General features: G+C 37.0%; 1 protein-coding gene across 2 annotated transcripts in view; it reads left to right on the forward strand.

Annotated features, from left to right (window-relative positions):
* RPAP3 (RNA polymerase II associated protein 3) overlaps positions 1-16,680 on the forward strand; it is a 43,796-nt gene extending 27,116 nt beyond the window's left edge. For both annotated transcript variants that reach the window (XM_026000176.2, XM_026000177.2), the window contains exons 11-17: positions 491-561; positions 677-778; positions 7,782-8,014; positions 9,245-9,431; positions 10,240-10,337; positions 10,808-10,908; positions 13,503-16,680. In XM_026000176.2, the coding sequence (XP_025855961.2) occupies positions 491-561; positions 677-778; positions 7,782-8,014; positions 9,245-9,431; positions 10,240-10,337; positions 10,808-10,908; positions 13,503-13,588 (878 nt within the window). In that variant the 3' untranslated portion in view covers positions 13,589-16,680. The remainder of the gene's footprint in view (positions 1-490; positions 562-676; positions 779-7,781; positions 8,015-9,244; positions 9,432-10,239; positions 10,338-10,807; positions 10,909-13,502) is intronic.
* Positions 16,681-18,546: the final 1,866 nt, after the last annotated feature.

An 18,546-nucleotide genomic window follows, 5' to 3' on the forward strand; every position in this document is an offset into this window, starting at 1 on the left:
CCATTCCCCTCTCCTCTAGCCCCTGGTAGCCACTATTCTACTTTCTGTTTTTATAAATTTGACTATTCTAGATTCTCCATATAAATAGAATCATGCAGTATTTGTCCTTTTGTGTCTGGTGTCTTTCACTTAGCATATTGTCTAAGGTTTAAGGCCAGATGATACTCCATTACATGGAATTCTCTTAGATGCTGACTTACATTTGGTGAGTAACCCTGTCATTTTTTTAATAGTGTGAACTTTGGTAAGTTAGAGGACCTCTAGGCTTCAGTTGTATCATTTGGAAAGTGGGGTTGTGATGAGGGTGACATGAAAAGTTGCATAAAGTAACTAGAAGAGCACTCAATGTTTAGCTCTTATTATTGCTCACCTGTTTTCTAGTGTCCTGAGTTAAAACTTCTAGAGATGAACTGGGTTATTAACTAAACGTATCATGTCTTGAACTCTGTATTTTCACTAATTCATTCTACTTCTTAAAAATTCACTTTAGATTTTGAGACTGTTTTACTTTTGGAACCTGGGAATAAGCAAGCAGTAACTGAACTTTCCAAAATTAAAAAGGTAATGTATTCTTTTCACCAAAATATGGCCTTATTTTTTGAAACAGAAACACGTTATCTGTTCTATAATTAACTTGTGAATATTTGGTAGTCATGCTTACAAATTTATTTTCAAGGACTTAATTGAGAAAGGACACTGGGATGATGTTTTTCTTGATTCTACACAAAGGCAAAATGTGATAAAACCTATTGATAATCCATCTCATCTTGGGTCAACTGTAAGTAAAGCACTTTTCTTTCATTTTTTTTTTCCTTTTAATATCAGTTTTTTTTTTAAAGATTTTTATTTATTCATGAGAAATAGAGGCAGAGACATAGGTAGAGTGAGAAGCAGGCTCCCTGTGGGGAGCCTGATCGATCCCAGGACCCCAGAATCATGACCTGAGCCAAAGGTAGACACTCAATCACTGAGCCACCCAGTGGCACTGATACAGGCGCCCCTATATCAGTATTAATAAGAGTTGGAAGCAAACTGTTGAATTAATAAACTCATTTTAGAATCTTTAAAAAATACTCTTAGGATTATTGACATAATAAAATTGGGGGAAATTCAGCTCTTTAGAATTCTGGGATGACTTTTTCAGTGACTTAATTTAGCACTATGAATTTAAAATTTTTTTTTTAAAGATTTTATTTATTTATTCATGAGAGACACACAGAGAGGCAGAGACACAGGCAGAGGGAGAAGCAGGCTCCATGTAGGGAGCCTGACATGGGACTCAATCCTGGGTCTCCAGGATTAGGCCCTGGGCTGAAGGCAGCGCTAAACCGCTGAGCCACCCGGGCTGCCCGAATTTAAACATTCCTATATATTTTCTGATATTAAAGGAATTTGAGGTAGCTTTACATTTTATAATAATTATGTTTAATTTCTAGTACCATTTTCATATGGGATTATGATTCTATTACAATAGCCTTGTATCCTATGTGGGGTTAGATCTAAAATCAGTACCTAAGGTCAACAACAACAGAAATAAGGATGAATGCGATCCACTGCTCAGATCATTTATTGGGTGGAGGTGGTAGGTGTCGTCCCCAGCGCCACCAAGGTGCAGGAGGCAGAGGTGGTTCATAGCCCTGGGTGGTGATGAAGGGGGGGGGGGGGGCATGCAGTAGGACGTGCAGGATGGCCCTGGTAAAGGAGGAGGTCCTCTTGTAACCATATTGACTTGCAGAGCAGAAGTGAAAGCTGTGTTGATATGAGAGACAAAAGAGCCAATAATACCAACATCAGCTGAAACCCAAAAGAGCAGGTGTCAGCACCTGCCACCTTTCCTACCCCACCAGATTCCAAGAGAGCAGGATCACGCCAGAAAACACTCCGTCCCACTGGGTGCCACATACAGCTTGAGGGAGTAGACACCAAGAAGTTAAATTACTGTCACTACAAGTCACTGCCCATGTGTGCGAATGTAGAATGGCAAGGGTTCCATCCTAGAGGATTAACAGAAGTTATAAACTAATAAGGTAGCATATTCCAGACAGGCAGGCATCTGTGTTTAGGATAACCCTACGTCCCTCCTCCTCCGTGGCTGCAGGAGATGGTTATTTGTATGTTGAGAACAAAAAGAATGAGAATAAAAAGCCCATTCTCCACACCTGGTATCATAATCACTGCTATGGAAAAGTTCTACCTGCTAGCCCATGACCACCTTCTTTTGCTTCCCTCCTTGACAAAGGGGACTCTCTCTGGGAGTTCTGTGGCCTCAGAGACCTCTGGGAGATGGAGATTCCTGGAGTTTTGGAGGGAAACTGAGTGTTTTCTGAGAGGAATATGTTACTTATAAATGTCAGCTAAGCTCAGCTATGTTTATCTTATTAAATTCATAGGTAGGTAGGTCTTATTTTAAATACACCATGAGACACATAGTAATTATGTTTTATGGAAAAAGGCAAAAATTCTAAATAACAGAACAACAGAATAAATAACACAAACGTGTTTTGATTTCTAGTATTAAACTCTAATGATGTATTATGAGAGGCAGTATCAGTTCTAACAGTGACTCAGGGCACAGCAGCAGAAACTGCTCATATGAACACAGCCGAAGGACTTTGTGCGCATCTGGCCCTGAGGTTAAGTTTTTCTCTCTTCATGACTTCATTTCTAGTGTATGTTTTCTACAAATATGTCAACTCTAACAATTCAGAATATTTTTACCTAGGGTACAACTGGTGGGATTCTGTATAGCACATTTACCAAAGAGATGGAGCAGTGATGAGTTAGGAAATTTCCCTTACCTGAGACCATTCAAAATTGCACAAAGCACACACTGTAAAAAGTTGGAGGGATGGCATCTCACCTTTTCCAGTGGTGAGGATTACCGCAGACATTCTAAACAGGTCGGCCACCTCACTGGAAACAGGAAAGGTGGAAACAACAACGATCCTGCATAGAGGAGTTCTGGAAGGAGTCAGCCAGGCCAAGAGGCTTCAGCATCCAGGGTGGTTTCGTCTTGTTTGTGTTATTCCTAGAAATATATAATCAACTCCCTAAGGTCCTCAGGCTTTTTAAGTACTTTTGGCTTCTGGAGGCATAACCAAGATGACAAGCTGAAAATCGAGAAGCCTGTAGGGTTAAGAGTTTGCACTTTAAAAATAAATAACATAGCAGACATCTCACACAACCCACAAAACAGAGGTAAGACCAGGAGAGAGTGCTGTATGAAAAAGATGATTTCCCAGAAGAAGTACAACTAAAAATGGCCACAGCATTTACCTTGTCCTTCTCTGTGTCCTTGGTAGAGACAGAGCTGCTGTTCCCAGGGGAGAGGCACCAGCTTTTGGATTTCATAAAGGCCCTGGAAGAGATGGAGGTTTATTTTGATTTGCATAGACTATGCAGAAGTAAAACAGACCCTCCTTTCATTTCTCCACTGCCTTAAACTCTCTCCTACTCTCAGGTCCCTGACTGGCAGCAGAGCATTTCCCACATGCTGAGGTGATCCCCAAGGATAAGGGGGACACCTGTCCTATACTTGATGAAGACACCACAGGACCCTGGCTCAGGTGTTTCCTAACTCATCAAACAACTGCGGGCTGCTTGGGGCTCAGTCAGCTGGGGAGAAAGTCAGAGGTGTGCCTCTTGGCTCAGAGAACCCAGCATATGGTCTTTGTACAATGCACATCTGCAGGAGTGGTGTACATATGCCTTTCTGTAAACCACCTCATTCTTTCTCTGCAAGAAACCTCTGCTTTCCAGCTCAGTATGGGGAAATGACACAGCCCATCATATGTGTGTCCTGAGAAACTTGAGGATGGTTACAGTATCCTCAGCCAGGTTTATCCTTACATTATAAAATACCCAAAACCATATCTACATCTTTAAAAAAAAATTAGCACCTAAGGCAAAACTCTAGTATAAGCAAATTGTCTTTAAAAATATACATTGTACTTTGTTTTTGTACACTGTATTATTTTTCATTAAGTCCAACAAAGCCAGGTTTTTTTCCCTGCAAAAATGTTAGAACGGAAAGTAGCTGGCATGAATTTAGCAATTTGTATTCTGCTGAATCTTTAAAGTTATTACCTAACTTTATACATATACTTATATATATGATATCAATGGTAGTTTCTAACATTTATATAATGTATACAAAAGAGTAAGTGAGACAAATTAAGATTTAAAAATTAAGTGAACACCCATGAAATCACCAATTAGGTCAAAAATTGAAAAGTGTCAGCTCCAAAATCTCCCTGTGTGCCCCTCACTGGTCATGATCCTCTCTCAGTCTTCTGGAAGTAACTTATGCATGGTGGATGCTTTGAGAGCCTTAACAATTTTATAAGGAAGTCAGAGTAGATATTTTATCTTCCTTTTGCAAAGGAAGAAAGGCAAAGTCTTTTGTCAAGTTCATATTTCAGGTTAGTAACAGAATTTCTTAATTTAATGCTTTTCCTTTTTTTTTTAAATTTTTAAAGTTTTTATTTATTCAGAGGTGGAGAGAGAGGCAGGCAGAGAGGCAGAGACATAGGCAGAGGGAAAAGCAGGCTCCATGTAGGGAGCCCGATGCGGGACTTGATCCCAGGTCTCCAGGATCACACGCCCCAGGCTGCAGGTGGCGCTAAACCGCTGCGCCACCAGGGCTGCCCAATTTAATGCTTTTCTAGTGTTTTTTTTTTTTTTTTTTTTTTAATAGGCTCCAGTACCCAACGTAGGGACTCCCAACTCATGACCCTGAGATCTAGAGTTGTGTGCTCTACCGACTGAGCCAGCCAGATGCCCCCCAGTGTTCTTGTTGTGACTTTATTGGATTTTCTGAGACAATGTTTATTTCAGGAGCAGGCATAAATTTAGTTGTTTTTATATATTGTATTTGTTTTCACAGATTATGTTAATGTGCTGCTATTCTTTTCAATAAAGTTTATGTGTTTAATTAAAAATGGTTTTAAAATGGCTTAAGCTTTTACATCTTTGTAAGAGGTTTTCATAAAAGAATAATTCACAAGGTTTAGAAAAGCCTTTAACAAAGGCTTTGTCAGACCTTGTTGTTCGTAATTATAAAAACACAGCCATGTTGTAAATCAAATATCTGTATATGTGATGTCCTGTGGCCAGAATTAGGAGCTTTTATTCATTTGTTGGCTTTTCTTCTCCCTCACTTTAAAAATCAATTAATGTTAGTAATTTGAAAATGCAACATGTATTTAAGTCTTCGTGACAAGATCTCAAATAGAACACCTCTCTGCAATGAAGGATCTGGGACACAAACCATTCTGTAAATGATCCCAAACAAAATCAGTATCTTACTAGGAAAGAGGGAAAATTGCTGTTTATTTTTATAATAAAAATGTGGGCATTATTTAAAAAATAAAAGATGCAATTGAACATAATGTTCTTAAGAGTTGATTTGAGCCCCACTTTATAAACTTTGAAATTTTGGGCAAGTTATCTAATCCCTGTGTGATCCTTACTATTTCTCCTTGAGGATAACTCACAGGTTAGTTTCGATCAAAGGAAATAATATCCATTAATTCTAAGGAAGTTTTAGGTGAAATGAATATGAATTTCTGTCTCAGTCACACATTTGTGAGACAACCTGACCACTGGGGAAAGTGGTTAGGAAAGGGAGGAAGGCCCAGGAAGTGGAGAGTGCCCTAGGAGCACTTGAGTCCATTGAGAGCCTAGGCCAGGGAAGTCTATGTTTCAAGACCAGGATGCTGACATCCTGGGAGTACTTTTGGTGAATCTTCTCTGGAGAGAGTGTAGGAGAACACTGATGTAGATCACACGAGACCCGGGGTTCCCGGGTAGGTGGTAGTAAATGAAGGGTCTCCTGATCTCTGCTGAGTCTCTGCTGAAATGCTTTATTTTGTTTTACTTTCATTTTTCTGTTTTCCTATAGCAAAACTTCACCTTCCTCCTCAGTCCTTTCCTTTCTCTTTCTCCCTGTTTATTTTTCTCTTCCTTTTCTTGAAATAGTCATAATGTAGAGCTAAATAAAATGTTATGCATCTAAATTTTAATTTTGAAAAAGGATTAATCATCATATTTTCTTAAATCTTTCTGTAGTGATACATTTTGTGTTTTATTCCTGCTAACCAGCATACTGTCATCCCCTCATCCCTCCCATCCCTCGGTAGCCCTCAGTAGCTCCCAGTACCCAGTGGTCTACATTTAATAGAGGCCACTGATTAGGAAATTTTTAGATTAAGATCATGTTTATATATCTTGTCAGTAAAAGGATTTGGTTTTACATAGGACTGTATTGATTTAATCCAGTGATTATTGCCTGTCGGAAATTATAGTCTGTTGTGCAGCACTAACACATGCCCATTCTTGGTTAATATCTTCAGAGGAAACTTGCTGTTGAGAGTTCTCAGCAAGGCAAAGGCTTCCGCTTAACATGATTGTGCTTTAACTAGAACTGCTAGTAGGATTCGTTAACAATTTTGCTAATAGCTTTTAAAATTTATGTTCATTCATCCAGTAACGCTCGATTGTTACTGTTAGGTCTTCTCTTAGCTTTGTTAATACAATATCTGGATTTAACACTGATTTTGATATATGTGTCAAAAGTTTTTATATTTACAACTTCTTAATTTAAAATTCAACCATACAGTTGGAATGAGCACTTAGAGTATATTGAAGAAAAGTTTATTAAAAATAATAGTATTATATGTAAACTTCAGAAGAAATTAAACATGTTTGACATTTATAATGATTGAAATAAACAGTGAACCCTAATTGTTTTATTAAATTAGAAACCATTATGGTCAAGTCTTACCAACTTTGTGAATGTATTTGGCAAATCTTTAATCTTAGGCTGGTTTTATCCAGCAGCTACATATTTAGAAAATCTACTTAAGTGTTTTTTGTTTTAAATCCATTTAGGTTTTAACGTTAGTCTGTTTCCTACAGAATACTGGTTATTGCCAGACCTTGTTCTGTTTCCCTTGAGTTAGCCCACTGTAGGTTTGGCCATAATTTTTCTTGGCCTTGTTGCCTCTAGGATAAAGCCCAAACTCCTTGACGTGGTGCACAGCTCTTTTATAAGGTGACTTTAAGCAGCCTTTCGTTTCAGGCTTTATCCCCACCATTCCTCCCCTTGCACTAGCCCCATTGGACTTCTCATCTTTCTACTGACCATGCTGTGCCCTTCCACATTACCATTCATCTGTACTTTATCTGTGAAGACTCTCCTGATGCCAGTGTTTGTCTTCCTTCCTCTGTGTTCTCTTAGTATGTTGTGCTTTCACCTTTTATAGTATGCATCCCATTGCCTTGTAATTATATATACATACATTTCTTTTTTCTTGCATTCAGACTTAACATATGGTGGTAGGTGCTAGGCATCTTTTTTATTATTACTATTAAAGATTTTATTTATTCATGAGAGACAGAGACAGAGAGAGACAGAGAGAGAGAGAGAGAGAGAAGAAGAGACACAGGCAGAGGGAGAAGCAGGCTCCATGCAGGGAGCCCGACGTGGAACTCGATCCTGGGTCTCCAGGATCATGCCCTGGGCTGAAGGCGGTGCTAAACCGCTGAGCCACCCGGGCTGCCCTTTTTTTATTCTTTGTATTCTCAGGGTGTGACTCCTGTCTGTCTAGCCATCAGATTGAATTTACTTAAAACTGTTAGTCTATGAAAATAAAATCTAAGTACATTCTTTAAATATGAAGCAGATGGTAATTGTGAGAACACTGCAACCTTTTAATTTGTGACCCTAAAATAGGAAACCTTTATATGTGGATTTAAAAAATTGATTTTAATTATTTTAGAAACCACTCAAGAAAGTTATTATTGAAGAAACTGGTAATTTGATACAGACTATTGATGTGCCAGAAAGCACTACTGCTGCTCCACAGAGTAATCCTAATCTGGCAAATGGAATAGCAAATGCAGGTGCTCCAAGTAAGAAGAATTCGAGCCAAGATGACCTTTTGCCCACAAGTGATATTCCCAAAGCAAAAGTATTGAAAGTAGAAGAAATCAGTGATACTTCAACCCAGCCGTGAGTAGAAGAAACACTCTTTTTAAGATTGATTTATTTTAAAGAGAGAGAGTGAGGGACAGGGGCAGCAGGAGACGGAGAAGGGGGTCTTATGCAGGTTTTGCACTAAGCATGAGCCTGATGTGGAGCTCAGTCTCACGACCCTTAGATCATGACCTGAGCCTAATCTAAGAGTTGGATGCTTAACTGACTGTGCCACCCAGGTGCCCCAGAAGAAAATTCTTGATACTCATCGAGAATGGTAATAGTTCACTAGAAAATTGATACTACTACCGAGACTTCTGGTTTGTACGTATTACCGTAATTCTTTGAACTGCTCAACTTCACATTCTAGATTTTCTTTTTTATTTGTACTTACCTGGAGGAGAGGTTTTGCTTAAGGTATGATCACTGTTCCTATACCAGAGTGGGGAATTTGGAGGTAAGAAGGTATCTTGAACAAATTGATTTTGTGCATTTTTACTCTGGAACTTCAATATATGCATCTCACTTTTTAATTCAGCAAAAATCTTTAAGGTTTTAAAAGGAAGCTTCATAAATGTAGAATTTATTCATTATTATTCTAGCCACTAATATTTCAGATTATTTGTGAGCTCTTTAAATTATGTGTAGAATTTTTAGAAATAGTCATGTTTTTGGTTAATGATGAGAATATAAAAGATCTAGATTAATTAGGTTTATTTGGGGATGTTGAAACTTAATTCATACATTCTTGTATTGCCACTCAGCAATCTTACTAAAGTTTTTTTTTCTAATGTTGAATTTTAGTGATTTTATTTAAAGTGATAGTGATATTTAGTGATTTGGGAAAACACTAAATGGGCAGACCTTTTAAAAAGAGGAAGCATCTCTTGGTATCTTGGAATATCTTTCTTCAAACTTTGATAATTCAGATTTCTGAAAGGCTGAGTTGTGAGTATCTGTGATATGATGTTGTAATGCAGGCTATAGAAATGGTATACTTCAAAAGGTGGCCAGGCTAAATTAGTCCCAACAGATGAGAATAGTCATTACATAGGCAGCATGTGAAAATTGGCAAAAGCATAATCTATTCTTGCCGAAAATATGTTATTACCGGCTGAAAGAATTTACTACATGTAGACTATAAACAGTTACAAAAATATATTAATAAAGTCAGAAATTGAAAACTCACTATTGATGTTTCCTTATGTAAGCTGTAACTATTTATGGTTCTTTTCTAAACTGTTTGATGCCTCTGAAATATTTTAGACCTCAAGTCAAGTTGAAACCGGGTGTATGTCAGTCTTTCCGTGAGAAGATTCCTGTAGACATAGACAGAACACCTGCTCAGTTTGTCACTGCTGCTCTTCCTCCAGTTCCTGCTAACTCCTTCCAGCTTGAATCTGATTTCAGACAACTGAAAAATTCTCCAGATATGCTGTATCAGTATTTGAAGGTAAGGAAGAGGAAGCTAGTAGTTCTAGTTTAAGTAAAAGATCAAAGAGCTTCTTTTGTTACTGTATGATAATAGTACTGTATTTGCTTTTTGAATAATATGATTGTAGAACCCTTGCCTGCTGCATGTATAACCTTGGCCAGACCATTTGAAATATTTGCAACCAGGAAACCTTTGGAAATAGGTTCTGTGTTAAAACTGTGGTAAAATAACTAAATGCTCATTTCAAAAATCCTAACTTAAACTTAATTCTTCATTCTTCAAGATGGGGAAAGAAATTAAAATACACTGAGTGCCTTCCATATGCCCCAAGCACTACTTGCAATATTTAGACCATCATTCTTTTGAAAATGAGCTCTTATTTGCTCCAAGAAAAAGAATCAGATCTTATGAAATTTACCAAATAATGGATCTTAGCATTATCTTTTTCAAGTGTGATTATAGTAATAATCCCTTATAATTTTATATTGCATAGAAAATACACAATTACTTCTAACTACATTATCCTATGTAATTCTGGTTTTTAAACTGTCTAGTTATTTTTATTGCTCCTTGAGAGCTCTCTGAAGTTTCCTGTCTCAGGAAACATGAGATTTTTCTCTGCCTGGAACAGAGTGATTATCTTAGAGTTCCTCTGACTTTCGTTCTTCTATCACAGTTACATTGCAGTGTGACCTCATTATTATTCAATAAGGACTAGTGCATAATAGTTACTCTTCCCTATATTCCCCTAAGCAATTGTTGCATACATAATATGTGATATGTGAATGTTGCCATGATGTAATTTTCTCTTTATGTCTTTTCCAAGCAAATTGAGCCATCCATGTATCCTAAGTTGTTTCAGAAAAATCTAGATCCAGATGTATTCAACCAAATCATTAAAATTCTACATGACTTTTACATTGAGTAAGTGGAATTTTTTTTGTTATACCTGTGTGTTGTAATGTTATCCTATTTCTAGTGATCTGGCAAAGTCATTTTCCTTGATGTCCTGTTATTACCTTCTGTATAGCAAAATTAGCTTGCTAGTAAATTTCACCATTGCAGAAGTTGTGAAGAGGTGCCAAGTACAAGCAAAAAAAAGGGAAATGATTAGGTAGGAGGGAAAAGGACTTTCCAACTTTTTTTTTTTAAAGAAAGGGAGGTGAAGTGACAAATGTGATAGCAAATTAATAAACCTCATATTTAAGAATATTATAATTTCTTCAATTGACTTGATAAAGCTCTTCATTTGAGCCCTTAAAATATAGACAGTATCCAGGGAAAAAGGATAAATGAAGACTTATTTATGTATAATTAGAAATATTATGATAGAAAAACAGGATTGTGTGAGCTACTTTTAATTAACCATTTGTTTTATATTTGGATTATTTCAGGAAAGAAGAGCCATCACTCATCTTTGAAATCTTACAAAAACTTTCTGAACTAAAAAGGTTTGATATGGCAGTGATGTTTATGTCAGAACCTGAGAAAAAAAGTAAGTTCTGTGAAGAAAGCTTTTCCAGATCTCTTTATGACATGTTCCTTTATTTACTCGGCACATGATAGTGGACATTTACTGAATATTTACTGTGTATAAGATACAGTTAAATTTAAATTACAATTAAGTTAAATTGAATTAAAGTTACATAAAATCAAATCTTTGAATCTTGACAGCAGCATTATGAGGTAAAGGTGTGATTATCAATTCCCTTTTACAAAGGTGGAAACTGAGGCACAGAGAGGTAAGGATCCTGACCAAGGTCACTTAGGTAGGAAGCCAGACCCAGGATTTAAACTTATACAGTCTGGCTTTATAGTCTGGACTCTACTACTTGACAATACCTTAAAGTGTAATGGTTGAGAGCTTGCTGTCGTGGAACATGTGAAGGGTACCTCCCACAGAAACATGTCACTGGGCATGGGTGCAGGGAGGTCTACCCCATTCTTTGAGAGCCCATTTCCTTGTGTATATTTGATTGAAGCTGAATCCTCAAAGAAGTACAGGAGCCTGCTAAATGAAAGGAGTAGGGAAGAGTTTTAGACCCTGGGAATGATGTATGCAGAAGTTCAGAGGCAGGAAAGAGCAGATTGACTTCAGAAAATTAAAAGAAGGGCAGCCCGGGTGGCTCAGCGGTTTAGCACCACCTTCAGCCAAGGGCCTGATCCTAGAGACCCGGGATCAAGTCCCACATTGGGCTCCCTGCATGGAGCCTGCTTCTCCCTCTGCCTGTGTCTCTGCCTCTCTCTCTCTCTCTCTCTGTGTGTTTCTCATGAATAAATAAATAAAAATCTTAAAAAAAAAAAAAAGAAAAAAGAAAATTAAAAGAAGTACAGTGCAGCTGGATTGTAGAGTCGGGGGGAGAATTGGCAGTGATGAGCCTGCAGAATTATACTCCCTGTTTATTTCTGCAGCACGGTCTTTCCCGTGAAGTGTCAGTTTAGGGAAACCTTAGGTAAAATCAAACTGTGCAGGAACTTCAATTACTAAGAGTTTTGGGCTTTACGCTAGTTTTAGAAAAAAGAAAAATTATTAGAATGCAAGAGTACCAGGTTTTTATAAAAGTTTTAAAAATAGCAGAAACCATTTTCATTTGTCTCCTAGACTAAACATACTCTGGCTTCTTCTCTTGTTTCTTTATGTTTCTAGCAGCAATAGTGAATGAGTCTGAATTACTAAGAAAAATATATGCTACATTATACTTAAGAGAAGTGGACATGTCATTTTACATAAGTTTTTAAAATAGAGTTTAAACTAAAAGATGTTTCTGTTTTATCTTTACTCGGAAACAGTCCCTGAAGTTTTCTGAAAAATACTAGCTTCTCTTGTTACAATTTTAACAACTTCTACTACCTTTTTTCAATTACTCTGCTCTACCACACAGACTTTATATTTTTTGGTATACCAAGCTGGTAAACTTATTGGCCTTCAAGTGCTTTGCATTTGGCCGTTTCCTCAGCCTAGGATATCTTCCCCTTGCCTGCTTCTTCATTTCATTCAGTTTCCACCTAAGAGTTACCACCTTGGAGATACTTTTCCTCCACAGACCTACTCAGAATAACTGCCTGCCTCCCTTTATCACCCTCTGGCTTATTACCCTTCTTTATTTTTCTTCATAATATGTAACTAGCTGCAAATATTTCATATATTTGTTTATTGTTTCTCTTTCCCTTAATAGAATGAAAACTCCATGAGAGCAGGAACTTTGTGTACCTTGTTCTTAGTGCTTAGTGCATAGCAACCTGTCAGTGTGAATCACTGAATAAATGAATTTCTTGCTACTGTCATGTGCTAAGTACAGATGTACTAAAGAATGTGAATTGGTTCGTTAGACTGGCGTACAGCAGTACTGCCTTGGTGGGGTGACCATTATCAGTTGAGCTAAACAGGGGGAGCACCTGGAATGGTTCCTGGACTGTAACTAAGCATTCAGTCGCTGTTTGCTGTTGTTACTTTCCTTATCATTAACGACCAGTAGCCAGTGTTCATGTTGAATTATAGAGTTTCCTAAAGTGTTGAGTGTGGACCATTCAGTGGTAGGAAAGGTGTTTTATAAGCAAGTTTTGTTTTATTTTTAATAGTTATATATATTATTGGATATTATAAAAATGTATAGCTAACATGATTTTGTAAATGTTATTACTAAGTTTCCATTTACAGTAGTGGGTACAAAATTTTCTTCTAAGATAAAATGGTTTCAGTTTGAAAAACAGTTAATTAAAATATTAAGTAAATATAGCTGTTACAAAGGGCAAAAATGTTTAAGGTAGTATAGAATGAATTAAGTTTAATCTGCAAGATTAATGTTATTGAGAAAGTAGGGAAAATATTTTAACAAAATATTTTGGTAAGAAACATTAGATTCCTGTATAATTTTCTCAGATTAGCTATTTAAATATCTGAAGTAAATAAATAAATAAATATCTGAAGTAGAATTTATAAATAATCCTAATGGTTATTGCTTTAAAATATAAAAGTTTTTTTTTAAATATAGAAGGTTTTATTTGACAAGTCAGATTATTCTCTTTAAATTTCAATTCACTTAGTTTTTATAAAATGAAGATTAAAATGAAATTTTTTTCTTTTTTCAGTTGCACATGTTTTGTTCAATCACATAGACAAATCAGGATTGAAGGATAAGTCTATTGAAGAACTCAAGAAAAGATATGGTGGTTGATTTTCATTTTTACTGTGAAATTACTGTCTTTGACTTTCATGTAAATTTTTTAATTGAAAATAAAGTATTTTGCTTTTTAAGAAAATGAATCATACAGGAAAAGATTATCTTTAGGCACAGTTTAATTAACTGTACAGTGAGTCAAGTCATGAGAAATGTACTCAAGTGAACTATTTATAAGTCATTTTCCAAAAATAAAAATACAATGATGTATACTTGTAAAGTTCAGTATTTTATGTCATTTCAAATTTTGAATCTAGATGCATTCTTTAGTGTCTGTAATCTTAACATTATTTTTATATTTTCATAAGTTTTTGTAGCCACAAGACAAGGTTGCTTCATTAGCATATGAATAAAGTTATAGTTGTATAGCGATTGTTAAGTAGATAAACAGATTTTTAAAAAAATAATATCATTGGGCTAGTTTACTAACATAGAACTATTTAGTTGCAGGATGTGTATTTTTAGTATTTACATTGAATGGAGACCTAACTATACTCTTTAAATTGGCTTACTTCAAGAGTCATAGCATCCTTATATTTTCATCCTGCAGTTTTTTTCCCTCATGATATTCACATTATATGTCATCTAAAGGCATATAATAATCTAAAGCAAAGTGGAAAATTTTTAAATCTAGGACTGCCTAAAGTAGTAATTAGCATATAGCTTATGGATATATATTGTGTATGAGTGTGGTGTCTGTAAACTTTGGAAAGCAGAACTAAAATTCTTCTCATTCTTGTTTTGCATAGTACCTGGCACAGCCCTTTTTTGCACATAGTTAGGCGCTCAATTGATATTTATATAATTTAATTGAATTTAACTTAGGAATCAACTTCAGTAAATGTCTAAAATAGCACATTGCAAATTTTGGGGCTGCTGTAAATGTTGTTAAAACCAAGCTAATTTTAGAGGCTACCAGGTTGTTAAAATATTAGGTCACAATCCTCTAGCTGTTATCAGTATCAATAAGACTGTCAAATATAAGACTTTTATTTTATTCTCTTGGTTATTTTTGTTGCATCATATGTACGCTTAAAATTGCTTGAGTAATAATCTATTTACAAAGAAAATTTCCCTAATTCATGGTATAAATTATTGAAATGATCATAACTTGTATAGCTTCAGTATTTTACAATGCACTTAGCATAGAGTTTGTTAGTGTTATGCTTTGCTAAATGTATCATGGCATATGAAAAGGTAATAAAATTGAGCCTTTTATCTATAGCTTATACATGAGCTATAAGTATTGAATTTTGAATGACTTGAATTTTTCTCAAGTCATTAAATAAATTGATTTTATACAGAAAAACTTTCCAAAGGCAAGAAAGTTCTTTCATCTATTTTCTTATGTAATCCTTAGAAGAAACTTACAAAGTAGTCAGGGCAGGTAGTGTGATTGCCATTTTTTTTAAGTTTTTAGTTTTAATTCCAGTATAGTCATCATATAGTATTATATTAGTTTCAGGTGTATAATATAGTGGTTCAGCTTTTCTGTACATTACTCAGTGCTCATCATGATTAGTGTACTCTTGATTCCCTTCACCTGTCTCCCCCATCCTCATACCCACCTCCCCTTTGGTAAACAGTTTATTCTCCATAGTTAAGAGTCTGTTTCTTGGTTTGTCTCTCTCTCTCTCTCTTTTTTTTCTCTTGCTCATTTATTTCGTTTCTTAAATTCCACATATGAATCAGATCATATGTCATTTGTCATTTGTCTTTCTCTGACTCATTATTATTAGCACAATGCTGTCTCCATCTGTCACTTCAAATGGCAAGATTTTATTCTTTTTGATGGCTGAACAGTAGTATTCCAGTGTATACATATACCACCTCTCCTTTATCCATTCATCTATTGCTGACTGATTGCTATTTTTAACATAAGAGATTCAGAGGGTCATTACAGAGCTAGAAAACAGCAAGACAGGTTCAAAATGTGCTGTCTTCTACTTGTAGTCTGCAGCTCTTTGAACTCCTCCAAGCTGCAGTATTTATTATTTCTGTGAAGACTGGACAGAAGTATAGATCCCAAGATATACTTTAGACTTTGCATTAATTATTATTACTGTTTTTTCTTGTTAACCTATTTTTCTCCAGAGACAATTTCACATTAGTGGTTAAGACACAAAAGGATTTGGAATCAGACTTCTCATATTTGAATTCTGGCTTCAAATAGCTTTAGGGCCTCGGACCAATCACTTCTTTGTGCTTTGGTTTCCTAAGCTGGGAGTTGGCATACTGATCCTTTCTACCTCATCAGATGACTGGGAGGATTAAAGGAATGGACACCTTTGTGTTTGCAACAGCGCTCAGATACATAGTAAGCACTTACTAAGTTACTCTTGTTATATTACTACAGTTACCCTCCTGTCCTAAAAGTTGTTGAAATAAAGTATAGTCTTTAGGGAATATCATATTATAGCCTTACTGCAAAATAGCATTATGGTAAAGAGAATCATTTTGTCTACTCACATGACCTGAGTGTACATCCTATTTGCATGAACTAGCTTGTGACTTTGGACACATTGCTCAACCTCCTTAAGCCTCAGTTTCCTCTTACATAAAATTAGAAAAATAGTAAGTGCCTACTTCAAAGATTCTTGGAAAGATAAAAGTGCTAATACATATAAGCATTTATTACAGTGCCTGCTACATAGCGCTGAGTTATTTTGGTTGATAGTAATGTCATTAATTGACGTAAAGATACAAAAGCAGGACTTTCCCAAGTGATCTCTTTCTAAAAATGTAGTTCTTCACTGTAATACTTGATAGCATCATTTAAATCATTATTGCATGATTGACAGAAATACCATGCCTACCATTTATTGGCTTCCTCCCAGTCTTTTGTTTTATTTGCATTACTTTCGACAAATGGGTAAAGTATACCCAAGTCCTCACTATTTCAGTAATTCGTGCTGATGCATTTGAGAAGGATTTTACTCCCGACCTACAAATCTGTAATCTGTGTTAACAGAAGGCATTTCTGAACACCGTACCAAAGCTCAGATTACATTTTTACATTTTCTTAATGTTTGACCTTTGTCAGAGAATTCTGTTTAAAGTGACATTAAAAAAATTTGATGTTAATGAAACTTTTGTTTGATTCTTTCATTCATTTATTAATTTAACAAGTATTTATTGAGTGCACTTGTAATGCCAGGCACTAAAAATGGATTTTACCTTCACAAAGCTTAAAGTGGCATTGGAGGATACAAAGAAACAGTATGATAAATGCTATGACAGGTAGTGCCAGTGGGTCATGGGAAATAGCAGGAATGGCCAATGCCAAATACAAGACATGTTTGACAAGCTTTAATTTGGAGCATGGAGTGGGAGCTTAGATAGTAGTAAGAAATGCAGAGCCAAGATGATAGACATCTGGATTTATCATGAGGGAGCTGGCAAACTAGTGATGGTTGATACAGAGACTAAGCCTGGCACCCTGCAGGTGGCTCCAGCTGCTCAGAACGGCCTGACCCTCCCTTCCTCACACATTTGTGCACACCTGCATTTATTGTGCGCTCACTGAGTACCTGGCCCGGCCCCAGGCCCTGGCCAGACACCTCTTATGGTCTCTGAGGGCCAGCCCCACTTGGTGGAGTTCCAGGCCACGGGGCTGGTTACAAACACAGAGGGAGGAGGCCCCCCACCCTCTGGCAGGAAGGCCAGAGAGGCAATGCGTCAGCCAGCAGGCGGCAGACAGGCAGCAGAGGCCCCTCTTGGCGGGCAGAGGAGTGAGTCTCAAATATGATTTTTGTCAAGTTTACTTTGGCTGCTGTGGGAAGAACAGCTGCATGGGGACACTGGAATCGGGATCTTGTGGAAGCCTTTTTGGGTAATTAAGGCAAGAGATTATGATATTCTGAACTAGAGTATTCTGAACCTAGCCATAAGAGGGAGAGGGCTTACCTCCAGGGAGCACCTGTTCACACTGTCTAGTGAATGGCACACCTGGATACTGTGTGAATGCTTCCAGAGAATGCAACATCTTGACCTGGTGTGGACTGGGTATTTGGGTGATACATAAGTTGGGAAGCAGAAGAAAGCATTAAAGACCATGCCCAGAATTTTTTCCCAGGGGATGGTGGTTTCATTTACTGAGTAGAGACCACAGAGGGTGACAGGGGACTAAACACTAAGGAAAGCGAGATGGAGCTTCTACCCTCAGGTAACTCCCAGTGTAGTAGCTAGGGAGTCATGAACCAGCAGCTGTACAGTGTTCTGAGTGTCCTGGTAGAGGTTCAGAGAGGGCATAGAGGGGACAGCTCTGAATCAGGGTGGGACAGGGTAGGAGGAGGCACAGAGGGTGATAGGAGACTTGATGTACGAGAATGATGGTCCAGGTGCACGGCTGGGAGGGCAAGTGTCTAGGCAGAGGGATTGGCATAGCTGAAGGTCATGTGACGTGGTCAGGAGCACCTTGATTTGCCCTGGGGGTTTTAAGCAATTCCATACATTATGGGAGGTGACAAGTGGGAGAGAGAGTCTGAGTTGATTGACTACGTTTTCCTTTCATTTTTCACTCATTTTTCATGCAAGCACATCCTGACTCCGTACTAGATTTTAAGCTAAATGAAAGTCCTGATGTTGTCTTATATGTTGTTGGTGCTAGCATTGGCCTTGTTTAAGACAGAGGCTGAGTTCATGTTTTTGATGGATCTATGTTGTTATTGGTGCATTTCTTCTCACTGTGATTATTTATTTCCCTTAATCTGTCTTCATGGTCTTTTAATTGTCTCTTTTTTCCTCAGTTTCCCTCTTTGCCATCAACTTGTCTTCTATGTCACTCACTCGTTCTTCCACCTCGTTAACCCTTGTCATTAGGACTTCTAGTTTGGATTGCATCTCATTCAATTGAGTTTTAATTTCTGCCTGATTGGATCTAAATTCTGCAGTCATGAAGTCTCTTGAGTCCTTTATGCTTTTTTCTAGAGCCACCAGTAGCTGTATAATAGTGC

The sequence above is a fragment of the Vulpes vulpes genome, chromosome 8, assembly GCF_048418805.1.
Source record: "Vulpes vulpes isolate BD-2025 chromosome 8, VulVul3, whole genome shotgun sequence".
NCBI classification, from domain to species: Eukaryota; Metazoa; Chordata; class Mammalia; order Carnivora; family Canidae; genus Vulpes; species Vulpes vulpes.